At 54.8% G+C, this 27,888-nt stretch overlaps 1 protein-coding gene across 1 annotated transcript in view; it reads right to left on the bottom strand.

The window, feature by feature from the left end:
* Positions 1-27,888, bottom strand: part of PALMD (palmdelphin) — a 45,944-nt gene that overhangs the window by 3,608 nt on the left and 14,448 nt on the right. Inside the window, exons 2-7 of the mRNA XM_028502985.2 lie at positions 21,401-21,481; positions 18,251-18,375; positions 3,245-3,359; positions 3,073-3,106; positions 2,837-2,950; positions 858-1,967 (exon numbers count right to left, since the gene is read on the bottom strand). Of these exons, the coding sequence (XP_028358786.1) occupies positions 858-1,967; positions 2,837-2,950; positions 3,073-3,106; positions 3,245-3,359; positions 18,251-18,375; positions 21,401-21,481 (1,579 nt within the window). The remainder of the gene's footprint in view (positions 1-857; positions 1,968-2,836; positions 2,951-3,072; positions 3,107-3,244; positions 3,360-18,250; positions 18,376-21,400; positions 21,482-27,888) is intronic.

The following is a 27,888-nucleotide window of genomic DNA, read 5'->3' as shown; positions in this document are numbered from 1 at the left end:
TGACCGTCCCTTTCACGTTGCCTGGATGTCTGGGTAGCCTGACTATGTCTTAAAAGCACACCTTTTACAGCTGATAGGTCAGGGTCTTACTTAGTCTTTATCAATGATGAGTGGAATGCACTATTCCGGTGCTAACAAGGAATCCAACATGGAAGAACGATCACTTTTGTAGAAAAAAGTGTTATTTTCCACTCAATGCTAAGAAAGATAGATAGCTATAAAACTTTATAGAGCATGAGAAATGCCAATATACAGGAAATATAAATTTGCTGAGTTTGGGAAGACTATGCAAAATAAAATGTTATAGACAGTGTTTGATAGGTAAATTGACATTCTATTTTAAAATATAGAAAAGTAAAGGAAATTAATAAAACTAGGCAAGTAGAGAAAAACAAGATATAGCCAAGTAATAAAATATTACACGGAAAATAAGGTTTGTGTCGTGTTCTTTCTTGCAAAAGTAAGGCCATTTGTTAGCGTGTGTAGGGAGTTTAAGTGACAGAGAGGCCGGCATCCAGTTCTGGAGGGAAAAGATACGATACTGATGACCCAACTTATTAGCGACCCACATACTCTCCGACACAGCACGTCAGTATGTTAGAAGGTGAATGCCATGCTGCTAATGTCAGTCAATGCAATACCCAAATAAGGCAACCGTTAAAAAACTAGTTTTTCCTTATGGCTTGAATTGACTGATCACTCACGGTGACAGCGGAACCAGCGTTAAGGACAAGTCTCAGTGTGTGTTAGTCTACAGGGCGGTCAGAGAAGCTGAAAGCGGGCGGGCTGGCCGACACCCCAAAGGCAAGACGGTCACATGACTCGACAGCAGCGGCAAGCCTTGTCGTTTCTATTACCTGTCAGGGACGGGTCCTCCGTTCCGTCCCCCGCACCCTGGACAGCCGGCGGAGACCGGTGCGCGGGGCTGCCCAAGCTTGCGTCTTGCTCTTGCAGGGAGATGGAGTTTTTGTGCGGAGGTGGGTGGTGCGTGTCCTCACGGGGGTTGACTTCTGCTCTCTTTCTAGGAAGCGGCGTCGGTTTGGCGGGCTGCTCGCCCTGGCTGTGGGGGGCGGTGGGGTGGGGGGGTGGCTTCTCCTCCTCTCCCTCTCCCTCCTCCTCCTCCTCGTCAATCACAACCAGCTCCGCGTGGATGATCCCGTCGTACCCCGTCAGAAGCCTCTGTTCTTCCTCCTCGTCTTCTGCCTGCTGGTACCCCATGAAAATCATCGTCACGGGCTCCGCCCCATCCATGTCCGGAGGCAGGGAATGGACGATATTGTATCTGACGTCTTCCTCGTACCCCTGGCAAGCTGGCGAGGGGCCCTGGCGCTCCCACTCCCCAGCCGGCGCTTCTCTGGGACTCAGTCTCGCCTTCGGAGAGGGCGCGCCCCTGTCCTGCATCCCGTCCGACTCTTCCCAGGGAGTCGCCAGCCTCTTCTGGAGCGTGTGGCCGGGCGTCTCCTGGCCGCGCTGAGACGTGGACCGGGGGTGAGGCACTGGCCGCGCGGGGCCGGCGTGGTGCCAGCCGTGGCCTCCGTCCTCCTCGGCGAGGCCGTTGTCCACGGGGTGCAGGGGCGCGCCCCTCTCGTTCCCCAGTCCGTTCACTTTAGTCTTGACCCTGTCCTGGAAGTTTGGTCCGGGGGCTGCCTGCTCTCGCTGCCGCTGCGGAGTCGTGGGCCTGCAGAAGGGGTTGGCGTAGACGGGCTCGTGGTACTCGGTCGGGGATCGGGAGCTCCTCTCCGAGGCCTGTCTCAAGAGCTCCTCCACCTCCAGGGGCGCCAGCCCGTCGGTGCCGTTGACGGCGGCCTGGGGGCCGGCGCTCACCGCGTGCACGGACTTCCGCCCGTCGTCATAGACCTTGACTCCCGCGCCTTGGAAGTCATTGGACGGCAGGGGGATCGAGGACAGGACCGTGCTTTCTCCGGTCTTCAGGTCCTTTTTGACTTTGATCTCCATGGCGTACAAAGCTGTGGGGAGACAGATTCGATCTTTGATTTCAATTAACTTTTACTCTTGTAAACTAGCCTGTTTTCATAGGGTTTATTTTTTAAAATATTTTTTAAAGATGTTATTTATTTATTTTTAGAGAGAGGGGAAGGGAGGGAGAAAGAGGGAGAGAAACATTGATGTGTGGTTTCCTCTCAAGCGCCCCCTACTGGGGACTTGGCCAGCAACTCAGGCATGTGCCCTGACTGGGAACTGAACCCGCGACCCTTTGGTTCACAGGCTGGTGCTCATCCATTGAGCCATACCATCCAGGGCTCTTTTTTTTTTTTTTTTATATATTAAGTTCCCTTTGATGGTTTTCATGGGAGATGTCTTGTTTTTAATTTCTGATTCTATTCGTGAATGACGTAGTGAGCAATACTGCAGCGATGGGGGTGTTTAGGTCAGGATGTTTGAAATCAGTGGGACATGGGGAGGATTGGAGAAGAGAAGCGGATGGTCTCACTGCAGACCCAAAGATATGTTCTCTGTCGTGAATAAATCCAAGGAGACAGATTTCCACTCTTTTACGTGACTCGGCGGGAGGAATCTGACCTGTTTGGTTAGGGTGGCGTGTGCCTCACCGCCGGTAAAGGTCCAGCACCGGGCACACGTTTTATTACGTTGCCCCCTCGCTGCGCAGGTGAAACCGCAGAGGAGAGTCCCTCCCAGTTTTCACCGCGCAGAGGCTGTCCCTGCCTCTGCTCCTGGCTCACACACCTCCGGGGAGTTTGCAGACCGGACCACCGCTTACCCTGGAGGCTCAGGGTGTCACAGCAAATTGCCGATGTTGGTCAGTGGTAGAGTCTGAATTTGAGAACCTGCCTTTGGAGACGGATTACCCACGTACCTTTTCTATCTTGTTCATCGTCTTCTGTTCCATCGTTTCTTTCCTTCCTCAGTCTGGAAGGTACGTAGGACTTCGGAAGGTCGGGGATGTTAGCATAGATGTCTTCAATCGACTCTGTAAAATTAACATTCATTCAGAAGACATCTAGGATATATTTATAACAGTGGGAAAATCTCAGTGGGCTTATCAAAAAATGTTATGTCACTAGACAGAGACTAGAATGCTCAAAAACATACCTCTGGTCGTTTCTTCCTTTTCCACCTTCACAGACTACAAGAAAAAAGAATTCTTTACGTTAATACAGTTGAAAAAATAGATTCTAAATGTGGTTCTCCTTTGAAGAATTAGGTACTAGGCATGGACTCACTTCGAGGGGAAATCATGATTTTGAGATTGGTCACTGCTCACCCTTAGTATGTCTTCTGTTGTCCTCTCAATCGATTTTAGTTTCTTTAAAATTGCCTCTTCATTAGTGGAGATTTGCAGTTCGGCCTTTTCAAGATCTTGGATCTCCCCCTCAAGTCTGACAACAGAAAGAGACACTTTTTGTTGCTTAAGACAATGCGCATGCAGAGTTCTCAGATACATCTTCCCTTTGTCTGAACTTCCCCTGGAATATCACCTGTGAGTGTTTCTGCGCCTTCTGGGGCTGCGGCACCACACCGCACCTCACACCGAGTGCACAGAAGGTAACCTGCGCCTGACTTTGATCTAACAATTTTATATTCAAGTTAAAAAAGTGTTGGGGGTGGCAAAAGGAATTCTTGGGACAAGTATTTGACCCCTGCCCCATTTTCTTCATTGCGATGACTCCTGTTCCTTCCAAATGAAATAGAGAAATTTCTTTTATAGAGAGACGTACGTTTAAAGTTGAACCCACAGGAATGGCGCATCTGTAGTTCACCCATGCTCCCTGCCCAAGTCTCCGCGTAAATCATTCGGGAAAATCATGATAATTTTTTCTAGCCAAACATCTTAGTTATTACACTTGATTTAACAGTCGTAGCTATTTAACACTTGAGGACCCTGCATGTCCTCACACCGAGAAGGACACTTGGTTTTAAATGCACAGCTTCCGACGCGTGGTGCCACGTAACAGCGAGTGGGGCGAAGAGACGAGCCGTGAGTGGACAGACTCTGGGACGGTGGCCTCAGCTGCTGCTGCTGCTAAAAGAATAACAAATGCTGGCAGGGGAAATGGGCCCACGTGACCCGGGAAAGGGTAAGGGAACCTACTGGGACACAGGGACACAGACGTCTGAAATGGGACCGTCCCAAACATCCCGAGTGGGCCTCCTGACCAGTGCACAGCTGCACCAGTGTCAGATTCAAGCTCACTGCCGGGGGCGGCATCGCCACAGGCGTCCCGTGCAAAAGCCTACAGACGCCGGCACCTGTGCCCGTAGCCAGGCCGGCCCCCGGCAGCTGTGATGCCCTCGGCGTTCCTCGGCCAAACGCTCATAAGCTCTCCCGCCGGCTGCCTGGGAGATGAGAGGCGGCAGCTGGGCCTGGAGACGGCAGCTGGGCCTGGAGACGGCAGCTGTGCTCATGAGTGTCAGCGAAGGCATTTGCTGGTTTCCTTGGCTTCCTTCTTGGAGACGGTCATGGACCTGGCACAGCTCGGAGGCCCTGCGTGGTGGTCACACCACCCACGTCCCCGGATTCTCACTCTCGACGATGCTCCCACCTGTTGCTCCGGTTTCCAAGTTCCGACTGCGGCCACCGCTGGTCCCTGGCAGGTGCCCGTGCCCAGGGGAGGAGGTTTTCCTCCTGCAAATAACAAGCAGTACCCCTGGCGTCTGAGGAGCTGCCGAGGTGTGACTGCCAGTCTATTAAAATCCCTTGTATCCATGGTGACGCATCAACAACAGAGCTGTGGGAACATGTGTTGGCTGGTAGAGTGGAAAGTTCTATGGCCTAAGTGATAAATCCGGATTATTCTGTTTCTGCCACTGGCTCTTCGGGAGAGCCGGTGCCCGGAACCTCCCGGCTCTCGGTTTTGCAGGGTGCGCAGTGAGACTACAGGGCCTGCCTTTCTTCATTCAGAAAGTCGGTGAAGCCAAGGAGACGCCATGTGCGTGAACACACGCGGAGTGTGGTTGACGTTGGATGGAGTGTCGTCATGGGGCCAGTGCTGAAGGTTTTCTGTAGCACCCTGTGTCTCCCTCCACGCGTGCCGGAGACCGTGTCCCGCAGAACCCCTGGGTGGAACGCAAGGAAGGTCAAGTCGTTGCTGCCAGCAGCTCCCGCACTTCAGGCTCCAGCGGTAGAACCCGGTGGACCCAGGTTTGAATCCCAGTCCGTCTGCCACTTTCCTAGGAGACCCCAGACAGGTCGCCAGAGCTTGCTGAGCCTCATTGTCCTCATTTGCTCATTGGTTCGTTCACTCACGAATGTTCGGCATCGCCCCTGCACCGGGGGCTGTCCACGTGTGGGGGATGTGGCAGAGCACAGGGCATTTCCCTCCCAGCGGGGGTGGGGGGCAGCCTTCCCTGGGAGGGGCCGGATGCGAGTGCGTTGGCTTTGCAGGCTGTGTTCGGTTTCTGTTGCATATTCTTCTTTTTTAATTTCTCCTTTTATAACCCTTTCCTCACATAAACACCAGTTTTAGCTCACGGCTGTCCAAAAAGAGGTCAGGGCGAGGTTCGACCCTGGGCTAGAGTTTGCCAGCTCCTGCAAATGTGTGTGTACGTCTGTAAAAACATACATTCAATACACAAATGAGTGTCTACACGTACACATGCATTGGGTTACGAAGAAACACATTTCCATGAAGGAAGTAGAAGGAGCCACGACAGAAGACCGAGGGGGAAGACAGACAGCAGCTGGGGAGGGGCGCTGACTTGCACAGTGTGGTCACCAGCGTCTCTCCGGTACAGTGTCCCTGCAGCAGAGGCCTGAAGGGAATGAGGGGGCCTCGGCGGGTTTTGGGGGGGTTGCTTCAGAGGCGGGGGAGGTGAATACGAAGACTGGGGAGGTGAAGTGGCATCAGAGCCTGGCGGTGGCCGCAGGGTCTCGGGCCTTGGGCGCCGTAAGGCCATCGGGGAGCAGAGGAGGGACTTGGCCGTGACTTGCAGCGTAAGCAGTGACAGACGTCGGCTGCTGCCCTGAAAGTGGATGAGCCTGGGGGTCGGCCATGCTCATGCAGGAGGAGGTGGCTTGATCCTGGGCGGCTGCCAGTAGCGGGGCGAGCAGGGAAGGGATGGGTTCTAGAGATGTTTCAGAGGAAGAGTGGGCAGGGTTTGTTGGTACATTTTACACGTGAGGTGGGAGACAAGGCGATGTCAAAGGTGATTCCAGTGACCGTGACCTGAATAACTGGACAACTGCAACCACAGTCGGCCGGACAGAAGTCTGGGAGAGAAGAGAGGAGGTCGGAGGCGGGTGCCTTAACTTTGGATCAGTCAGGCAGTGACAAGGGGAAGAGATCTGGGTCTAGCAGTCGGAGCTCAGGGAGGTCTGGGTTGGAAGACATGAATTGGGGACTTGTGATTTTTCTCCACAGACGTGGGTAAGATTTCCTAGAAAGCCAGGGACTCCCAGGACTGAGTCCTGGGCCAGCTAAACATTGGGAAGTCTGGGCATTGCTCACTGCTCCCCGGGTTGGATACGGAAGAGAATAGCAGGCCGTTGGCTGATACCAGCGTCCTCCTGTCTCCGCCCCTTTCGGGTCCTGGGGCCCTGGGACGGGCGGGGCTCTCTGTCGGCCTGGCCTGTGGCCGCCTCTCGGGGGACTCGGCGTATGCACTGGGGTCTGCTGTTCTCTCCCTCTGGAGAGAAGCCCATGCGTGATGGAATGTCACACGTATGCTCACGTACATACTCACTTATGTGGGTATACTTGAACATTTCGTTTTAGATCTATGTACACGGGAACTTTTGGGGGAGGTTGCGGGAGGATCCTTCTCTGACCTTCACCTTTGCACCTCTCTGCCGACGGGTTAGGATTTCACAGTTGCTGCCGCCCCATCTTCAGAAGGTGTTACCTTTCCGAGTGGGCACGGAGCTCCTGGAAATGCTGACTCGGTGTGTCAAGAACCAGGTGGCGAAGAGAAATATCTTCCCCTCGGCCTCTGGGCTATGCGGCGGGGCCCCACGGATGCGTGGGTCCCTCCTCTCACGGTCTGAGAGACGCGTGGCAGGCGCCAGGTGCCAATTTAGACAAGCAGAGAATGTGAAAAAGGGCTTGTAATGCTCCCCATTATTGAAATCTTTCTCCTTGCCCATTTGCCGGGGAAATGGAGGGTTATTTTCCAGAGTTCCCCGGGTGAAAGCAGGTGGCTTTCATTTCGAGCACCAGTCTGGTAATGACCTCCCTTCGTCACCACGAGATGATGTCCCCTACCCAATGCCGACACGCAATTTCTCTGCTTCAGAAACAGCACAGAACGTACATGCTGGATGCACCAAGGAGGGGGTTATTTCCGCTGGCCATGTTTTTGCTGCTAAGGGTCCATGTATCTCTCTCCGTTTTTGGTGGAGTTAACAGAAGAGGAAAACCGCTGATGGAGTTTGCCGTTACGGGCCAAACAGAGTGGAACTCAGGAGGAAAAAAATCAACAGTTTGTGTCCTGTTTCACAGCACCCCTTGGAGCAATTATAACAACACGCAGCGTGGACGGAGCATTCACACCATGGCAGGCGCTGGCCTAACGAGCCCTCGCCACACGCCCCGCGGGTCCTGCCATCAGCTTTGATTGACAGACGAGCGGGCTGGACGGAGAGGCCCCTGGCCTGGTGGCCCCGCACCTGCGGCCAGAAGGAGCCGGAAACCAAGTCTCTGCATTTGGAGCCGGAGCTCCTAGCTCCTTCCTAATGAGCCGCCGTGGGAGCCAGACCCCCGGAGATGGACCCTGACGCACACGGACACAGCGTTCTTTCCGCTCAGCGGCAGAAAAGGGCGTCTCGCTTTTTATGAAAATAAAGAAGGTGAGGATGGAAGTGCTCGCACCCGCGTGGAAAGGTGCGGACTCAGCACGTGCAGAAGGGGCGTTTCTGCCCCGACCTCCGTTGGGGGGTTTTGTTGGACAAGGGATGTCCCTGCTTGGGTGGACCGTTCAGTGTGACCGGGACCAAAGTCCCCGCGTTGCCCGTTTCTTCTCTGGTGGCTTGAGTCTGGTTTCCAATCAGCATTTCAGAGCAGTCTCCTTCCAAGAGCGGGAGGAGGTGGGTTCCTGAGCGAGAGCCGCTTCATGGGGAGACCTCCTTTGCTTGGACGCGGGACTGGTGTTCGGAGGAAGAAGCTGCAGGAGTTAGGTGGGAAGCTGGCCGACGCAGTCTGCTGGTAACAGTGCAGTTCGGGTGTGATTACCGGCGCTGTGTCGGCCGTGCCGGTTCTGGCCGGCCTCACGACGCACTTTGAAGGGACTGGGGAGTCGCTGCAGCTCAGGAGGGAGCCCCGACGCTCTCATTACCACCCGGGGGGGGCTCCACCCAAAGAGGCCCGGTGGCGCTTCTCTGGGGCGGCTTGGGTCAGCAGGGGTGGGGCCCAGGCTGTGTGTGCTGAGACCAGCCGTCGGGACACAGAGAGGACACCCCCAGCCCTCCCGTACCCCCGAGCTTGACAAACGGGCCCCCAGGGTCTCTGGGACGCACGGGCCCTCAGAAGGTGCTTGCCTCCAGCAGGGGCCGAATTCCGCCTGGAGCGGTGGGCAGTGGTGACCCTCGGCCCTTCCTCTGGGCTGCAGAGTTCCTGTCCTTCTCCCCCACTGAGTCTTGGGAGGCCCGGAAGTGGCTGGGGGTTCACCTCTATTTCGTGATGGTTTGTGTGCGAAGGTCCACCCATCCCCTCCTGCTCTACCCACGGAGACAGAGAGGAAGCCCACATCCATGTACCATGTTTTTCGGGCTGTAAGACACACCTCCCCCACCCCCACCCCCCAAAATTTGGGAGGAATAATGGTTGTTAATGCTGCTGTTGAGTTCTGTTTACATTCACATTAGTGAAATATTATTTATATTATTAGATATTTTTACCACATTTTTTGCTTCAAAATTTTTTCCCCTATTTTCCTCCTCTAAAACCTGGTGTGTCTTATGGTCCAAAAGCACGGTGACACACGTGGCTTAGTGATCGAACCCCTCCAAACTTTAGTTTTCTCATCGGGGGACTAATTTTCTTGAGGACGTAAATGAGGTCATGTCTCTGAACCGCTCCTCAGTGATGACTGGCTGCCTCTGCCCATCCTTGCCTGCTGGGGAGGAAGAGGAAACCGGCGGGGCCGGCTGGGGATCTGCTCCTCCGTGAGGTTCGACCAAGCAGGTTGCTCACGGAGCCTCAGGGACAGCCTGTCCTGGAAAGCCCTGTTCTAGACGGAAAACCAAAGCTGTGCTCCAGCCTTACCCGGATTTTTATGGCATTTATGGGGATGGTGTTTATGTAGTCAACGTTATCCATGTAATAGATGAAGGAGTATGCGAGGGTTTGACAGCCCACTGATACTCCCGCCCTCGCCCCATTCCTCCTGCCGTTTTCAGCTGAGAACTCCTTGGGTTTTATGTGTCTGCGGCCCACAGGCTACATTTCCCAGCTCCCCTAGGCCCCCCCCCCTCCCCCCGGCATTTAAATGGTGCCGCACGTTAAATCCCGGCCAACGGGATATTAGCAGAAGTGACCTCCGCCACTCTCAGGTCATATCCCTAAAATGGAGCTGTTTGTCCTCCGCTTATCGCCCCTCCCTGCGCTGGAATGCGGAGGTGGAGGTGGGGAGCCGCCTGGAGCCACCGCCAAGGGCATCCCTTCGGGGCAAGCGAAGAGCAGAGCCGAAAACAGCAGAACAGACAGCAAAACCACGGCTCTCAAGCACCTCAGGTGCCGCTGCCACGCGTGTGCCCTTGAATGACCCCCTGCCAGCACTGTCAGGCGTGCGACAGAGGTGAACCCTCGTCACCTCAGGGAGAGCTCAGCGATCCTGGACTCAAAGCCAGCTTGCTAATGACCGCACAGCCTTCCAGGGACGAGTCCGAGTGTGACCGACTTCATGAACTTTCTCATCACTTTTTCCCCCCCACTGGTTGGCAGAATTAATTACTCCCTGGTTTCTTGTGCGTTGAGTAGTTAGCCAGGAAAAACAGAACAATAAATCAGCCTTTGCTCCTGGTGGTTAAAGAAGTTCCATGGTTCTAAATGATCTGTCAGATCCAGTGTGGTGGTGTTGGCATTAGCTGGTGAGTACGGAATGGCCCGAGTCTGCAGTGAGAGCAAGCTGAGGGTCAGAGATCACAGAGCTGTCCCTGTAAACGGTGGCTCCGGAGTCCTCGAGGGCGCCACTCCGCACATGCAGCTGAGGTCTTTACTGGGGTTGTCCCGCCAGAAGCGTGCTGGTCCCGTGTCACGGGCAGGTAGGTTATTACGAATGAGCCTGAGGCAAACGTATTTTATCTTCAGTGGTAATTCGGCTGAAGGTAACGGCACACTATATTTTCTCAATAAAATCGAGAGTATGTCCCCCAGTAGAATGTAGGCTGTTTGGTTTGCCTTTTTATTTTTCAACAGGGGCCCCCGAAACTTCACCAAACATTTAACAGATGGCTAGGAAGCACTCGCTACATGTCAGGCACATGTGATTCACCGACTGAAATAAAAGTGTATCAGGAAGGACGAAGGATGCTTCTTCCCTGCACCCGGGAAGGACGAGAACTGTCTCCCCACCAGCCGAGGCCACCGGGCATGCGCGTAACCACGAGGAAGCGCGGGCCCACCGGCGCGGAGGGTCGCCTGCCCCGTGAGCATGCGCGAGAGGCCAAGCGCCCTGGGCGCACGGCGAACGGGGGCGCACCCCGCACCACACGCAGCGCGTCTCGTCCTGGCCGTGTACCCGCAGAACCGCGCACGACACAACGCGGCGGCTTCCAGGCGGCGAGCAGCAGCGCGCTCACCCGGGGCCAGCGTGGAGACGGGCGTGGGTCTGCCCTGACCGTCGCGAGCTGAGCGGATGTTCAGGAAAGTGGAGGAGTTCACGGCTACGTGGGCGGAGCTTTTGCACGGGTGAGTCTCGTCACCGGCTTGCACGTGGAAAACATTAATAACTACCTCGGGGGCGATGACCCTGTCACGATGAACTGTCGTGTAGGCACGTGATGTCGGGAGAGAGTGACTTAGGAGAAAAGTAAACCTCCTTAATCAGAATCCTATTTGGCCAGTGAGGGGTTCCATGGGCCACGGATACGGAGGAAGCAAACTGGCTTCCAGGGCCCCGGGCACTTGCCTGTGCGAGTCCCGAAGGTGGTTTTCAAATGAACGCAGGTACGCGCACCCCGGAGGCCGGCGGGGCGAGCTGGTTCGTGCCGGGCTCCCCGGGTGCATCGGCGGGACGGGGGCTGGGTGTGCGGTTTTTCATTGCGGCCTGTGGAGAGCCGGGTAGTGGGTGCCCGACACTTAATGGGAGCTAAAGGATTGTACTAGCAGTTCCGGTTGTCCTCTCTGTGGGTGGCTGGAGTTTCCCCGCGTGGCCTTCAAACACTGTCCTGGCCGGGACGTGGCGAGCTAACTACAGATGTTCTTATGCTTGCCTTTGGGAAGCTCTGTTGTTTTTAAAAAATAAGCTGTGGGGGGAACCATGTTTAGTGAATAGGCTACTTGTAATCACATAACAAAACAGAAAACTGTATTCAATGATGTATACAGCCATCGACCCTCCCTGTTAGACATAATTGCCGGCTTTGTGCCTCTCGGCCCTTTCCATTCTTCTCGAACAGGATCACAGGGCGGCCACTGTGCTTTCCACGTTCTAGCCACTTCATCTTGGCTTGGCTCCTGGTGTTAATTGTTTGCATTTGACGCCAGGAACAGGCCTCTGTTATTTGAGGACCCAGGAACAGGGGTAGAGCCAACAAGGACCCGTCAGCCTTGGGTGGTCTCGGTGAACTGAGTGACTTTTGCCTCACGGTAGACCAGAGGCATTGCGAGGGTCGGGGGGACGTCTCTGAGCTGGTGACGTCAGCCGTGAACCCTCCTGGGGGGTGAGGAGGCCTGTGTCCTGCAGCAGCGTGGCGGACCCTGCTCTCCGACGACGGGTCTCTGCCCTTGGCCTTCCTCCTTCTGTGATGGGACCCGGAGGACGGGCCACTGGAACCAACCCCCACCCCCCAACCTCCCGCATCGTTCAGTACCTCCTTCGTTCCTCATTCACGTCGAGACGCCAGAGGTCCTCGTCATCCCTGCCAGGGGTCTGACAACTGTGCGTCAAGTTGCTACCACGGTTTGGAACGAGATAATTACTGTAAAACACTTGGAAAACCCGAAGGATCTAAAGAGAGGTAGAAACAAACGACACTTGTCCTGAGAAGCTTACGAGGCTCACGTCTCCTCTGGAAGACTACACCTTCACACGGGGCAGGCCCTAGCAGACGGCCACTGAGACGGATCGGGAGTAATCTCGGCGAGGCGTGGTGGTGGGGGGCGTCTGCAGCCAGGGCGGTCCGGGTGTGGCTCGACGGCTCGACTTCCGTGTCTCCAGGTGTAACACGGGGCTGTCAGACTTCCTTGGAAGATTATTGTTTTCCGAATAACACTTGGCACGCAACAGGAGCTCCGTAAGGGGTAGTCATTACTGAATTGAGGTGGGGTGGGAAGAGGACTCTCAGACGTTATTCCTATCTACCTTTCAGCCTATCACTGAGTAGGGGAGTGCTGATTCTGGGCACCACTTAAAGCTGTTTGGGCTAACAACATGTAAATGAGATGGGCAGGTGGGGGGGAGACTGCTGGGAGGGAGGGGCAAGGCAGTGACAGGAGAGGTGGGGAAGGGGGAGGGAGAGAGGGAGCGGGTGGTGGGGAGACGCTGGGACGTGCCGTCAATGACTGCCTCTCGACCAGGGCGCCACTACACCTCGTGACCCTGCCCTTGACTCAAGATGCTTGGGGGTTTATTCTCTTTTATTTTACAAAGAATTTCAGGACTTTTCTTTGTAGTTCATTAACATTCAAGTCATCGTCTAGTCTTCATCCGGTCCCCTTAAATCGGTGCCGTTTTCAAGTCTGTCCACCCATGCTTCCATCCGTCTGTCCATTCATCATCGGTTTTTTCACTCATGCATTTATTAAGCTGTGTAGTCGCATCCCTACTATGTGCTAGGCATTGTATTAGGCATTTTCGGGGTGGTAGTGGATAGATTTCTTCCCTTTTTTTTCCTGGAAATTTGGTTTACTTAGCTCCTTTTGTTGAATTTAAAAAGCTCCTGCATTAAAAAAATGCCAGAATATCTGGGAAATTAAAAACAATAACAGATGAAATGTCGCAAAGCCGGTGCACCAAGGAGTTAAATATGGAGACTGAAAAACACGCTTGGAATGATTTTGACTCACGTAATTGCCTCGGATTAATTTCTTCAGTGTTTCTAGGCAACAGCAACTTTAAGAGGATGAAACAAATGGAGTTATTTTTCTCCCTTTTTGCCTGTTTTCCCACTTTTCGCTTCCCCTTCCTACTGTCCCAGGACGGCAGCCTGTGTGTGTCCCTACGGCGTGACGCTGGGCACGGCTGGCAGGCCAGCAGGAAGGCGGAAACAGGGGAATGGGTGTTTCCCACGCAGCATGCCTCTGTCTGTCTGAGGGGACCTGTTTCTTTAAGGCACAGCTGTCCTGCACAGGGGGTGGGAGTGTCAGGCAGGGGATCAGCGAGAGTAGGAGCAAGAGTGATGTGAAGGGCGATGAGCCACAGCCAGCGACCCAGTCCTTTTGGTGCTTTGGGCTCCTCCGTGGACTGGGAGCTGCCCACCGTCTCCGGGGCTGCTGAGTAGACCAGCTGTGTGTGTGCCGTGGCCCGTGGCGTGGACTGTGTTTTCCAGAGTCCCCATTCCCCCCTTCCCCCGCTCGTGGAGGAACCGCCCTGAGGTTGGTGGGATGGCTGGGCCACCCTCACACCTGTCCCCGCTCCTTCTCGTGACGCACACCCGCGTGGGAATCAGTGCATCAGGGGCACCTTCCCACTAGCACCGTATGCGGAAGGCGGCTGCTGTTTGGACTGGAATGAAAGTGCGTCCACCCAGGGCAGAGGGTCGGAGGGGCGCTCTGGAATATGCTAACGCCGCTTATGGAGAGCGTTTCATCCTGAGTGGAGAACCCTTCTCGGAGACAACGCAGTGGCTCCGTCCGCATCGGCCTCCTCGGCAAACGGGCCTGTTTGCATTTCTGCTTCTGACACTTCCGTCCGGCGCTGTGCGTGCTCCACCGAAGCCACTGGTCTTTGGACACAGGGGAAGGAGCAGGGGTCTGGAGAGGAGCGGGGGCGGGGCAGTCTGGAGACCGCGGGGCATCTGGGGAGGAGGAAGGGGCCCGGGTGCGGGCGGCGCAGCTCCTCCGGACACGGCAATCTGTGCACGCGGGCGTCTGGACCGAGATCGGGGCTGAGCGTGCGCCTGGGCCTGCGGTCGGGGTCACCGGAGCGCAGGGCTCGTTTAGGGGGCGAACTGAAACGGTGTTGACGCGAAGCTGTCCTCCTCCCCCGGGGAACGTGTCCTCCCAAAGTCTCATTCAGGGGGCCAGGCAACCCCCTGACAGCGTTCCAAAGCTGAGCACGTGACTCAGAGGCACAAAGCACAAAAACCCACCGATGTTCAGAAATGCCGCCTCCTTCGGGAGACAAGGTGGGAGGATAAACAAGCAGACGGGCTCTACCTAAAGGTCGCGAGTGAGTCAGGGGAGCTGCCGGCGTGCCGCGTGAGTGTGTCTGTGCAAAGTGACGCGTGCAAGAGGGAAATCGGAGCACGGGCGGGAACTCGCACGTGCTGGGAAAGGAGGGTCGCGGGTGCAGGCAGGATCCAGCTTCTGCAAAAGTTTTCTGCGGTAGCCGAGCCACAGCTTGTCGTCGTGATGAAGGCTTTTAATTGGATTTTAGATCCTGGCTCTTCATGTCTTCAGTTGTGTGACTCGGGGCAAACTGGCCTCTATAAATGTCAGTGTTCACCTTTAGATGTTACGTGCCTCCCGTGGCGGTTGTGAGCATTCCGTGACCTGACGGAGACGGAGCTGGCGCCTGGCGCCTGGCCTGCGGCGCGTGTGTGGTGAAGATGAACTCCTGTCACTAGCCTGTGCGTCTCCAAGCCACGAGAACACCTGCCCATTCTTTCCAAATTCTCGCTGGGTGGCCATCTCCGTTCACCGAAGAAGGAGACTTTCTGTGCTGGCCTAGAGAAAGGAGAACTCTTGGCCACGAGATGGACAAGTGTCCACAGAGCTGCAGGCGGTCTTTCTGACGCCCAAGAGGGAACGGCATCTAACGTGTTTTTTTGGACACCTGCCCTGGGTCAGGCCCGCTGGGGGCTGTGTCACTCACAGCAGGCCTGTGACGTGGCCGTCGTTGTCCCACAGTCGCCGACAAGGAAGCCGAGGCCCGAGGGGAGGAAAGAACGTGGCGGCGGGGATTACGCTTTCTGGGGGCGGAGCGGGGCTCCCAGGGTCAGAGGCTGGACTCCGAGTCCAACTCACAAAACCGTGAACGCCGAGGGAAGGGCAACTTCCCGGGTCAAGTCTGGCAGAGCTACAATCTGAGTTACCAGCCACGTTGCTATTTTGATGCTCCTATTAACATCTTATCCTCCAGCTGAGAGGCCTGGCACAGGGCAAATGTCACCCCGGGGTGGGCACCTAAGTCAGGTGATAGATAAAGGACACGGAGGGTTCTGGATCCTTCCCCTGCTCAGGGGAGGGGCTGGCGGGGCCATTTGGAGCTCACACGGAAACCTGGTGCTGTGTTTATCCGGCAACCGAAGCTTCCCCAGCACCCCGGGCAGCTGTTTCGGAGAAAGGCTGCACTTAAAAACGCGCGCCTGATTACTGAGCAGCTTTAGACACATCCGAGAAGGTTCGGTCGCCGGGTAAAGCTGCTCAGGCGACGGGATTTCTGTGATGCCGGGCGGAGACGGAGCCCGCGTCCCCGGGACAAGGCACACATATTTGCTGTCCTCGCTGGCTGCTCTGGAACGTGCTGTCCCTTGCACATGGTTAGCGAGATAAGCATGCCTTTGTGGGCTCAAGGACGCAAACCCTTTACACACTGTTTGCAAGTGCATCTCGTAAGGGCCGTCCCTTGAAGCAGTTTCCTAGGAGGCACGAGGGGCCCTACTGTCCCCAGCGCGTTCACTCCTACAGCTCCCTTTCGGCGGAGCAGCGGGAGGGCTCAGAACCTGACGTGCTTGGGGCCAGGCTCCCCTTCACTGGCTCTGTGACCTTAATGACCTCCCTCGGCCTCTCTGAGCCCGTCTCCTCGTCTATGGGGTGGAGATGTGCATGCTGTCTCTCTAGGGAGTGTGAAATGGCTCAACCCGGGGGTGAGGGCTCCGTGCACCGCGGGAGGCCATCTGGAAAGACGCATGGGCGTGCCTGTGCTTTACGTTGGGGATCGTCCTCTCCTGGTGCTCAGAAGGGGCTGTGATGAGTTCAGGACACCTGGACATCCGGAATAAAGTCGGAGTGAGGTGCTGGGACTTGGGCGAGGGACAGGCATGTCATCGGTAATTCAGCAAAGAGGGGCACGGAGTGTCCCGAGCATGGGGGGGAGCTCCCAGAGAAAGGACTTCCCGGGAGCCACGGCTGTGCCTGTCCAGGGCACGGGGCTGTGTGCGCGGTCGGGGCGTGGGCGGCGTAGGGGGTCACCGGGGTTTTCCTCTGACCTGCCACTTCCTAATGGACGAGTGCTTTAATCTCTCTGCAAAAGGCAAAGGTGAGGACACCCGCCTCCCAGGGTTGGGGAGATTAAATGAGACGGCAGATAGAAAAGGTGCCTGGAGGGTGTTATGGGGAGAAAACCCATTTTCTCCTCCTCTTCCTCCATCATATAGCAGCTCTAACTAGACAAGCCACTGTCATTACTACTAGAAGCTTCCACGCTCCTCCCAGCACTCTGTCAAGGTCTGAAAGCAGCCGTGGGGTCTCGCCCCTTCCCTGGGGTCACTCGGAATGCAGCTCGAGCTTGGCCACGGGTCTGAGTACAGTCACCGCCAGGGGCAGAGGGAGGGTTCCGTCTGCGGGAGAGTCCCGGGAGGGGCGCCGAGCGGGGCGAGGAGGCACCTGCGCGGGGCAGAGCGTTCGCGGGGGTGAAACTGGGGACGGCTCCGGAGGTACGGCTGCGGGCGGGCGCGAGCAAGGCCGTCACCGGCGGGGCCAGACTTGGGTGAGGAGCTCTTGCTGAGAGTCGTCTGACGAAGAAGCAAGTTTTCTAAATTGTCCGGTTGACTTACTGCACTTGTTTTTTAAATATTTGTTATCTTCCCTGCAGACACACTTCCTGTGTTTGAGCCGGCAGCTGAGAGGGTTGTAGACACAAACATTGCGATGACAAAACCCAACTTCTTAAGAACGGTGAAGTCACAAAGCACCTGAGTAAGAGGGAGTGGCCAGTGACCTTAGCTGTTACAGGCACAAGTGCGTGGAGTGAGTATCAGCTGGGAAAGAGGCAGCTCTTGGCCGTGTCGTGGGTTTTAGCCCCGCAGGGTCTGTGTGTGCTGTGCGGCCAGTCTGGACAAAGTGCGGTCACAGCGCAGCTACCGGGGACTCGGACCCTCCAGGAGTTTCCTGCTGCCCTCACCAGAGAGCACACACGTGCAGGGGGCCCAGTGTGGAGAGTGACCCATGTTTCAAAGACGCGGAGGCTTTAAACTGTTGTCACTGTACCAGGAGAAGCCCCGTCTCTCCTCCGCGTGCAGGCTAGAGAACGGTTCTGACCTTCCCTGTCGCTCTCTCCCGTGCGGTCTCTGCCGTGTGACAGTACCAAGAACCCCGTCTGATGGCCGAGCTGTGTCCCGTTGTGCTCCTGTGCGTCGCCTCCTCCGAAACCCGGGCAGTTTAAAAAGGCGGTGAGAGCAGAAGTTGCCGCCGCTGCACCGACGGTGTCCGACGGGCAGGGACGCACGTGGGGAAGCGAGGTCGCTGCCCGGGACCAAACAGTCGGGGGAGTGGACGAGAGAAAATTTGGCGAGCGAAGTAGCCCTCCCTGCGTGTCTTCTTCTCCAAATGCCACGGGTGTGACTGGGCCTGGGAGAGGTGCCGTGTGCACACACCTGTCACCTGTCACCTGTCCTAAGGGGAGAGTGGGGGTTGGGACAGAGGAGCACTGCTTCGTGCTGACCTGTCGTGGGCCAGGAAGGCGCTTCCAGCGCCACATGTACGATTTCGGTCTTGTCAACAACAGTGAACGTCGGGTGTGGCTGCTGCCGTTCTGTAGTCAAGGAAACAGGCCCATGGAGCCGTGGCCAAGTCACTACTATGTACTTTCAAACTACTCTCATGTCGCTGTACGTCGGTGACATTGACAGTAAAATCTCTGTCGCGTCCTTGTGATGTGCGTCCCTAGTTTTTATTAGAGATCCGAATGGGAGGTCTGGTTGTGTCCCTAGAAACGAGAGCGGCTCCCGCACACGCAACGTAGGGACAAACTGAGACCCAGGTCGTCGCGGCGCACCGCGGCCAGGCCGTACCTGAGAATGCTCTGCTCCAGGAGCCGGATCTGGTGCTGGTCCTGCTGGTTCTGCCTCCGCATCTCCTCCTGCTCCCTCCCGCTGCAGACTCCGTCCAGAAGCCATTCCTCCCGCAAGGCCTTTTTCTGCGGGCAGGACACAGAAGGGAGTTGGTCAACAGGTCCAGCATCTCTGGCGGCTTTCAAGGCCATGGACCCCAGTGGCCATGGCGAAGAGAAATGATTTTCTCCCCCTGCCTTGCCCGAATGCCTTGCCTGGCATTGTCCTTCTTTGTGCCCTTCTGGACTCTTCATGAGCCAGTGTCAATGGCTCTAGATCCCATTTCTCCTTCAAGTTCTAGTTCAGGTCCCTCCTTCTCTACACAGACCTGGGCCCTCTTGCTGCACCCTGCCCCCGGCCTGGGCCTCACCCCGAGAGGGCTCCCCTCAGAGTCATGCAGCGCTGTGTGCGCACGGTACACGCTGCGTGTTTACTGCATGTTCACGGGGTCACGCAGGGACTCTCTCACTGGGGCTTTAGGTTATTGGTGTGGTCGATGGGGTGTGTCTCGTGACCTTAAAGTAGAAACTCCCTGAAGCCATTCTGATATTCATCCCAGTGACAGTGCACAGCTGCCGCTCCCAGAAAAGTCTTTTGAGGGGATACTTGGAATGGTGGGCACAACAAGAGATCGCTATTGTGTCTCAGACTAATTCAACGTTAGTCTCCGGCCGTGCGGTCAACGTTTATTGTTTTGCCTACTCAGTACCACAGCTTCCTTCCTCTTCTCTTTTCATTCCTTACCCAAGGATATGTTTTTACTGATTGTGGGGAGAGAGGGAGGCGGGGAGGGGGGAGAGAGAGAGAAATCGATGTGAGAGAGAAACAGCAATCAGTTGCCTCCTGTATGTGCCCCCAACTGGGGATTGAACCTGCAACCCAGGTATGTCCCCTGACTGGGAATCGAACCTGCAGACTTTTGGTGCACAGGACGCTGCTCCAGCCAACTGAGCCACCCGGCCAGGGTGCTCCTGCTTTCTTCTGCGAACTTCCCTGGCTCTTGGCCCCTAAGTCCAGCTCTCTACTTCTCCCAATAACACAACTGCACAAAATTCACTGATCTGTAAATATTGGTGAGTTGAGTTCTTGTCAACTTAAACACAAGAGAAAAGATTTATGTTCCATCATATGGAAAGAACACCCCCTTGGATTTGCTGGAAAGAATCGTATTCCTGGACCTGAGCCTGATAAGACTTAGAGCAAATGAGAGAGGCTTGTGAGTTTTGGGGGTGGGGGGTGGGGGCAGGGGCAGTGCTTAGTGAGCACCTGTGCGTGTCTCGGGCACAAACAGTTGGAGACTCTGTTCAAAGGGTGTGCGTTTCTCTGTTGTTCCGGAAGCAAAGTGCCCCGGCTACTCAACCGCACTGTTGTAAATCCTCTGCTCAGTCATCACCCACGGAGGGTGAGGGGAATGGAAACTGTTCTTTATTTTCTGGGACTTCTTTCTCTTACACCATAAAGGGCATCAAGGGAGAGGACTTTCTGTTTCCTTTCAAAAGATGCTAGGATTGATACTCCTGGCGTATGAATGTCTCTGAATTTAAAAAAAGCAAGGAAGGTTGATTGTGCTAGGTAATCACCAAAGGATGGTTATTTTAAGGCAGTGGTTTTCAAATTATTTAAAAGTATGACTCAGACTAGAAATAAATGATGTGTGACATCATACTCTGCAGGACAGAGGATGGCCGGGCGGCTCTGGTGGAGGCGGGGAGGGGCCTGGAGTCCGACGCAGGCCCGGGGCGCAGCGCGGACACAGCCCGAAGGAGGAGCAGCCGCGTCCCAGGGTGCCTGTCGGCGTCGGGCTTTCCGGGTTCAGGCCGGTGCACCTGGACCACCGCTTTGCAGCCAGAGGGTCTTTATCCCGGGGCCCTGGTCACTCAGTGAGTGGTGTTACCAAAGGCCAGGCGTTACCTCCTGAGGTCAGAGGTGCCAAGGAAATCTTAGTATGGCAGCAGTTGAAGAATTTACCTTGACTTTACTTTATTTCTGACGGACTAGGGTGGTAGCTAGTGCGAGGTAAGGGGGCAGGCGATGCCTCTCAGCGGGAGCTACAGCCCTACACACCACCTGGATGGGAGTTTTGACCTCAGCTGAGTTGCACGGAAGTAACTTGGTGAAATCTGTTTGTGTTTCATTGATTTTCCCGGGAGCGCTCACTGCATTTCTCGGCCACGTCTACAACTCGCGTCCACTCAGTGGGACACCGTGAAGACAGTGGGCCCCCCCGTGCTTTGAAATGATGCACCTGGTGCTGGACACGCCAGTTGGTGTCGGAGCAAAGGCACACACAGAGCCCGAACACCCAGGCCCGCCGGGGTCTCAGGGCTCTGTTCCAAGGCGGCTCCGGGGTCCCTCGGACAGAGGGGCTGACCTGGGTTCAGCCAGTTCCGCCCCAGGTGGTGGGCCCTGCGAGCGCCCGGCGTGGTCTCACCGAGGGCTCGCGGCATCTGCGGGCGGCAGCCCTGGCACATGAGCGGCCTCCTGCCGTGGCCCGTTCACACGGAGCCTGCGAGTCACGTGGTTGCGCCCGTATTGAGCCACGTCAGAAACCGAGGAAACCCCACGTGGTTTCCTTACAAGATGACCACACCCATGGGAGATGCGAAGCCTGATTTCAGATTGAAGCTTTATTTTTGGTTATGATCTCACGTCTGTCAAAACAAAATGAAACAACATCCCCAAACACTGGATCCACGGTGTCCAGCTTGTAATGGCCAGCCCCCTGGGCCAGGCCAGACAGCGCCTGTCCTGCATCCCCTGGGGAAAGGATGGCCTTTCATTGATTTTAAAAGGGACTTTCCAGCTGGACCCACCCCCTGGTGTGTTAAGCAAGACTGTTCAGGGCCAAACTGTCAAGGCTGAATTCTCAAGTTCATCCAAGAAAATGAGGAAATCAGAATGAAGGATAACAAGTTACAATGCCATATTTTCAGTTCTCTACACGTTTGCCTGAAGGTATTCCTGTCCCGTGCGAATATCCCTGGCCTGCCGGCCTCCCCTGTGGCTATGGAGGTGTTAGTAGGACTACGTTTGAATGTCCTGTTGGAATCTGAGTGCGGTCAGATTATCGGAGCGCAAAATCACTGGCGTGAAATGAAAGACATGAGTTACCTTCAAATGCTGGTGCTTTAGTTTTTCTTCCTCTATTTTCAGCCGCTTCTGTGAGATTTCTTCCTGTATTTTTCTTTTATCCTGAAATGAGAAAGTTCCAGCATAATCATTTTTTTCCCCCAGTTTGCTTAAAAATGTTTCCTTGGCATTGCTGTCATCAGCGGAAGGCTGGCCAGGGGTAGGCTGTTGGCATGGGTGTGGAGCTGCTTTGGAAACTCCTATTTCAAAGCAAAGGAGAGCTGAGGGGGCCATTGAAAGCATTTCGCTGATGGAGAATGATGCTGTGCTTTTTCAGAGAGAACTTAAAAAGACTTTAATGCCTTTCCTTTCTTCCTCCACTTCTCTGTCTCCCCCGTTAGCCTAGCAAGATTGCGCTACGGAGTCGAGATCGGTAGCTAGAGAGCAGTCACAGGGACGCAGGTCACAGCGGGGGGAGCCTGGCTGATGGGTTTGGGGTGACAGGCTCACCATGAGCAGGTGCCTGAGGCAGCCGGGAGGGGGCCACTTTGGGAGGCGTGTGATTGTCCCTGTCCTGTGTGACTGAAGCGAATGCAGAACGGTATTCAGTGTGAACTGCCATTGAAAAAATGTTGAAAATAGATATTCATGGAAGGAGAAGAAGGGAGCCACAGAGCCACAGAGCAGTGCGGCGGGAAGAGTGAACTGGGGGAGGGAGTCTCGAACGAGGCGTGAGGAGGGAGGCCTTGTGAGGGGGAGACTCCTCCCGGGCCTGAGCGCGAGGTGTGGTCAGAGGGCCTGTTCACTCGGGAAATCAGGGCAGGCTCCGGGAGCGGGAACACGGGCTCTCCTTCCCCTTTGGGGAGCCCATGGTGGGACAGTGGAGAAGGAGGGGGTGGGGTAATGCTTGTCCACACTAGGAGGGCCTTTCCCTGCGGTTAAAACATATCATGGAGACATACAGTATCCTTCAAAAGGTTTAAATTGCATGACCTCCCCAAACCCAGAAAGCACAGCTGTTCATGCACATGGGGTGTACTTTCTAGAAAAAAATAGCAGGCCTGCTAAATAGCCTGGGTTCAATTTCCGCCTTCAGCATTAACCAGCTTTGTGTCCTTGGGTGAAACTCCTCAGTTCCCTGTGCCGTAATCTCCTCGTCTACAAAGTGTGGGCAGTGACACCGTCTGCCTCGTGACAGAGCAGCACTGAGTGAGCTGACACACGCGGAGGCTCCCAGGACACTGCTTATGCACAGTGTTCTAGGAGAATTTGTCTAACGCTAGTAACTAACTAAACGCATGGCCTGTTAATCACACCGAGAGCAACAGGCTAACTCTCATAATGCTTCCCGTGGTCTGAAATGTTTTAGGGATTCCCTCCCTGGAATTATCTGAGACAGTTTACAAGCTACGCAAAAAGGCCCTTGCTTCCTTTTTAAAAAAAAAAAAAATCAGGAAGGACATTATCCTCCCTCTTATTTATAAGAGTTGTTTTTCAATCTGCTTTCCAAATTAAGAACTCCCAAAGTATAGAAGTGTGTTGCCAATGAAGACATCTGAAAGCATCCAAAGCAGGCTCAGAGGGCAATTTGGAAGGAAGAGTTCCAAAAATTTTTGGCAGCCTTGTTGACACAGGCGCGCGGCCCCCTGATGCGACTCCTTTGAAGATAAAAGCTCTTCTTTGATGAGCGGGTGCAGGTACGTTTGTGGAAGGAAAACAAGGCGATGCTCTCCGGATCCGAGTCCGGCGCTGCGTGGAAGAAGGACATGGGACCTCGACAGTGTTCTTCCTTCACATCCCCTAAGCCGCCCTTCTGGGGGAAAAAAGAGCTAGGCAGCAAGCACGGGCCCGTTCCTTTGCTTGGGCGAAATCTGCTCATAGGAAGAAGAACTCTGAAAATCCCTGAATCAGTTTTCCACTCGAACGAGAGGCTGTTGTTGAGCAAATATTAGTACTATTTTCAATGGACCGTGGCACACATATCAGTGAGTTTTTATAGGTGCTCTTTCAGTTAATAGTTGTAATTACAAAGAGACATTGTGATCATTTGTATTTTGCAGAAGAGGAAAAGCAAGTTCAGGGAGTGAAATAACTAACCCAAGCTCTCACAACGCATGGATGGCAGAACCGGGATTTTAAAAAAATTTTTTTTGCCTATGTAGAAATTGTTCTCTAAGTTAGGAGTTTAGCCTTAGTGTTCGTTTGTCCTTCAGAAACTAAGTTTGAGTGGTGACTACTACACCAACACATGAAATCCTCTTTTATAAACTCAGTCAACTATAATGCTTGATTTTACTTGCTTATATTGGGTTTTTATTGATTAATTTCCCCCCCAAGAACAAAAGCTCCCAAATTCTTTTTTTTGAAGGCAAGATAATAAGGAAGTCAAAACCCACCAAAAACTGGGACTCTCCCCCCAAAAGAAGTAAACAACAGGCCATTCTCTCTCAAGAATATTTAGGAGAAAAGAAGGCTACATAAAATATTAGGAACAGAATCCAGAGTACACAGAAGAATAGACACTTTGTCCAAGGGTAGGGTTTGTTCCGCATCGCAAGGGCGGTTCAGTATCAGGAAGATACAGCTACGAGGCACACACTTCATCTCCTTGGCAAAGCTAAAGGGAAAACTTATATACATTGGCCAAAATTCACCATTTGTTGAAAAAATTTTTAATAAAGCAAATGAAAGGAGCATTCCCTAACTTGATAAAGTATATAAATCTCAGCTCAGCAGTAAATAGTATGCCTCGTGTGGAAAGGGTGTCTGCTAACTCCACTATTATTAGCATCTCAAATATTAAACTGAATTAAATTCCAGTAGTAGCCAATAAAGTTGGATCAAAAAGAGCAAGAAAATTAGAGAAACAATTAGTGGAGTCCCATATTGATTTATAGAGCTGAATATAAAAATCACAATTAGAAGATAAAAGGGAAGAAAGAGCCCCATTTATTGTGGAAACTAAAAAGCTAAAATACCTCGGAGTGAGCTTAACATAAAACATCAACAAGAAAACCGTTGAAGATCCCCAAGGGACACAACAAACTTGAGTTAATACAACTTATACCACGTTCCTGACTAGGATGACGTCATAAAGACATCTTTGATGTCAGCTCCCCTTGTTGTCCTCCATGAATCGCTTGTTCTCCTGAGGTTTACGTGGTCCCAATCAACACACCCGTAGTTCCGTTGTGGGGGCTGCCCTGGGGGAGGACGTGCAGCAGCACCCCTGGCCGCTACGGACCGGGTGCCAGCAGTACCCCAGGGGGTGACAATCAAACCCATCTCGTCCTTCTTCGTGCCCACTGCAGACTCGGTCTGGGGGAGCCCCACCGACACAGGCCAATCTCTAATACCCACGAACTAGTGACATCCATCACATCTTGCTGCCTGAGATGAAGAAACAGGCGTCGTCAATGGCTGTGAAAACGGGTTTTAACTAACCAACATGCTGATTCACCAGTAAAAGCACACGGGTGGTTCTCTCCCCCAGGCCTGCAGCTGACCAGCAGAAGACTGGTTTGTCAGAGGGGCGTTGGCCTCAACCCAGAGTGACACCCGCTGGGTGCTGTCACAGACAGGATGTGGGAGAGTCTGCAGACGTCGGAGTAAAGTCCGTTGTAAGAAATCCATGCCCAGGGCCATTAGACCATCCGGCCTGATGCTGTTGCCACCTTGAGAAATACCCTGGAGGTCTACGAAGTCACTCTACCCTGAAACGTGTCTACGGAGAAAATTAGACCAGAGGGATTTTTCTGTTTTCAAAGTCATATACTACCTGGGGATCATTCTTTAAGGAATTAGCGAAGAAAAAAAGGAAGGAAGGAAGGAAGGAAAAAGGAAAAGAAAAAGAAAGAATAAGTAAGTCGTCAGTGAGGGGAGCGTTAGGGATCTCGAGCCCCAGTGCCCACCAGCTGGCCGTGGCCCCGCGTCCCGAGTCGGGGAGCCTGTCCCTGACCGCAGACACCTCCTGCCTTTCCCTCCTGCGGGCCCATGCAGGGTCCTCACCGTTCAGCTGCCCCCCGCAGATCTGGAAGGACCCTGCTGCCCACCCTTGGGCTGGACGGACTGCAGGCTTTCACTCTCCGTCCACCTCCCACCCCAGCCCTCGGGCGCCGGTCAGCCGGCCTCCGCGTGAGCTTGGGGGGAGGTTTCCCCGGGAAGAGACGGATTCACGCCACCGTGAAGCAACCTCCAAACCTAAGCGCCAGAGTCAGGTCTCTAGAGCCTTTGGATGCTTTGGTTTTGAACTTGCATGTTGCCAACTACGGTGGAAACCGTGCCCCACTCCACGCCAACACGACCGGCGGACACGAAAGGGGGGGAACGACGCTAGTGTTGGGAGAGAACACGATGTCTCCGTGAGCGGACGGAGGCTGGACATTACATGAGAGTCCATGTTAGATCCACGTTGTCGGTGCTTAACCATGAAATCCTGAATGACCGTCACCACTTCCTTAAGAGCAGAATCGCACACAGTGACGCCAGTGACTGTTCTAGAAGGATGAGACACGAATCCCCTCTACTAGTAGACGTAAATCCATTGTTTTTCCTTAAAGGAGCATTCAAGTGTATTATGTTCATATTTATAATGAAAGAAAGTTCCATTCTGTCCATTTTCTACTTCTCGGAACCTGGTAGAAATGATTGTATTTGCTCCCTTTAAATGTCCAGTATGTGAGTCCAGGCCCCTCGGGCCCTGATGCCAGAACCAAGGGCCTGGGGCCCGCAGTGGGAAGCCGGGGCTCCCCAGCCTCAGAGAGTTCCCCCCCGTGTGTGCCCAATGCCACGCTGGCCTGGCTGGTGCAGGGTCCCGCGCACAGAGTGTCCCCACATGCCAGCACCCCACGCTCTGCCCTTGCGCTCCGATGCCAGCCATCAGCCTAGCTCAACCCGCCATGGATCTTCAAACTTCTGGGAACCAAGTCGCCCTTGGACGCCCCAACCCTGGCGCACGGCGACCACGGGCAGCTACCCGAGCAGACATCTGTGCAGGCCCCGAAGCACAGCCCAGGCACGCTGTACCCTCCGCCCCAGCGCTCGGGCTCCACGGCCCAGGCCGGCCCTCTGCCTGCGGGGCAGGGAACGCTGCCGAGTCCCCTGCACCCACCCAAGCACCGTGTCGGGACTCAGCCCTGCCCACCGTCAGCCCGCCTGTACTGCGCCTGAGTCTGGAGGGAGGGGTGCCCGAGCTTGGAGGTGCTTTCGCAGCCAGCACCCCCGGGACCCCTAACCTCCAGTCCGACCCCCATGGGATGGATTTCCCGGGCTATCAGAAGGGTATCATGAAGTGGGGACTTTGGAATGTCCACCGCCCCTGGCACATCCGGAGCCCGGTGACCGTCCAAACTGCCTCTCCTGAGCACACAGGGCACTTCCGAACGTGTCCACCCACCCGCGAGCTCCCTGACCCCCGAGCCAAGGAGGCCGTGCCGGAGGCTCTCAGCCAATGTGAGAAAGGAAAGACGACGTTGGCGCACCACTCTGGTTTGGGACCACGTACAGCCGTGGTCTGTACGGACGGAGGGCGGGCCCAGAGCACAGGTGCCTTTAGGGAGAAAGGGGCGACCTTCTCCCTGGTGCCCAGGCCTGCGCCCCTGCCCCTGGGGCAGCGTTGTCCAGGGGAGGACACCGCTGCCACGCTCTCTGCCGCCCACCCTGATGCAAGCACCCCCCCCCCCCCACCAGCCCAGGCCTCCCAGCCTCAGCCTCAGCCAGAGAACTGGGAGCCCAAGGTCACCCCTGGGTCCTGTTGGTCAAGGCCCCGCGCCACCACCTCCTGAGACTCGAACCTGCAGTTCTTTTGCCCCGGCGAGCCCTGCCCTTCCCCAGCCTGAGTCACAGGCTCGGCCAGGCCACCTCCCACCGCCCCCAGAGGCCCCCGTCCTTAGGGGGCAGCACCCACGTGCAGAACCACGGCGACATCAGATGTGTGCCTGCCGCCCCCCCACCCCCTGCTCCGCCTTCTCCCGGAAACACGCTTACCAGGGAGGCGTGTTTCTCCTGTTGGCCCAGTTTGTGTACTGAAAAGTTTGTACTCATTTTAAATAATCATTATAGGCATCGTTATCACACGGAGGTTGTCATAGTCTTCCTCTAAAGGTACATGTAATGGGATTTCTTCCGCACCTCAGTGGTGGAAATAATGTCATTGCCAAATATTCCCGGAGGTGGGGGTGGAGGGTTGGGGGGAGGGTGTGTGTGTGTGTGCGAGTGTGTGAGTGTGTAAAAATCACACTGGTGGAGAACCAGTGAAGGACAGTGACCCCTGCTGGCAGAAACGGTCAAGCTTGGTTTCCCAAAATGGGCAATTAAATGAAATTAGTTAGAATTACAGTTGAATTTATTGGGATGACATTGTTATTGTCATGTAAGTGATTGTTGTTACACATAGGTTCCAGGTGCACCACCGTATAATACACTATCTGTATCGTGTGTTCCTCACCCCAATCAAGTCTGCTTCCCTCACCCTTAATCCCGCCCTCACCCTCTGCTCCCTCCCCACCCCCTTTCCCTCCGGTCATCACCAC

The sequence above is a fragment of the Phyllostomus discolor genome, chromosome 14 (assembly GCF_004126475.2).
Source record: "Phyllostomus discolor isolate MPI-MPIP mPhyDis1 chromosome 14, mPhyDis1.pri.v3, whole genome shotgun sequence".
Classification (NCBI taxonomy): domain Eukaryota; kingdom Metazoa; phylum Chordata; class Mammalia; order Chiroptera; family Phyllostomidae; genus Phyllostomus; species Phyllostomus discolor.
The sequence above is the reverse complement of the archived record's forward strand: the minus strand, read 5'-3'. Positions and strand labels throughout refer to the sequence as shown.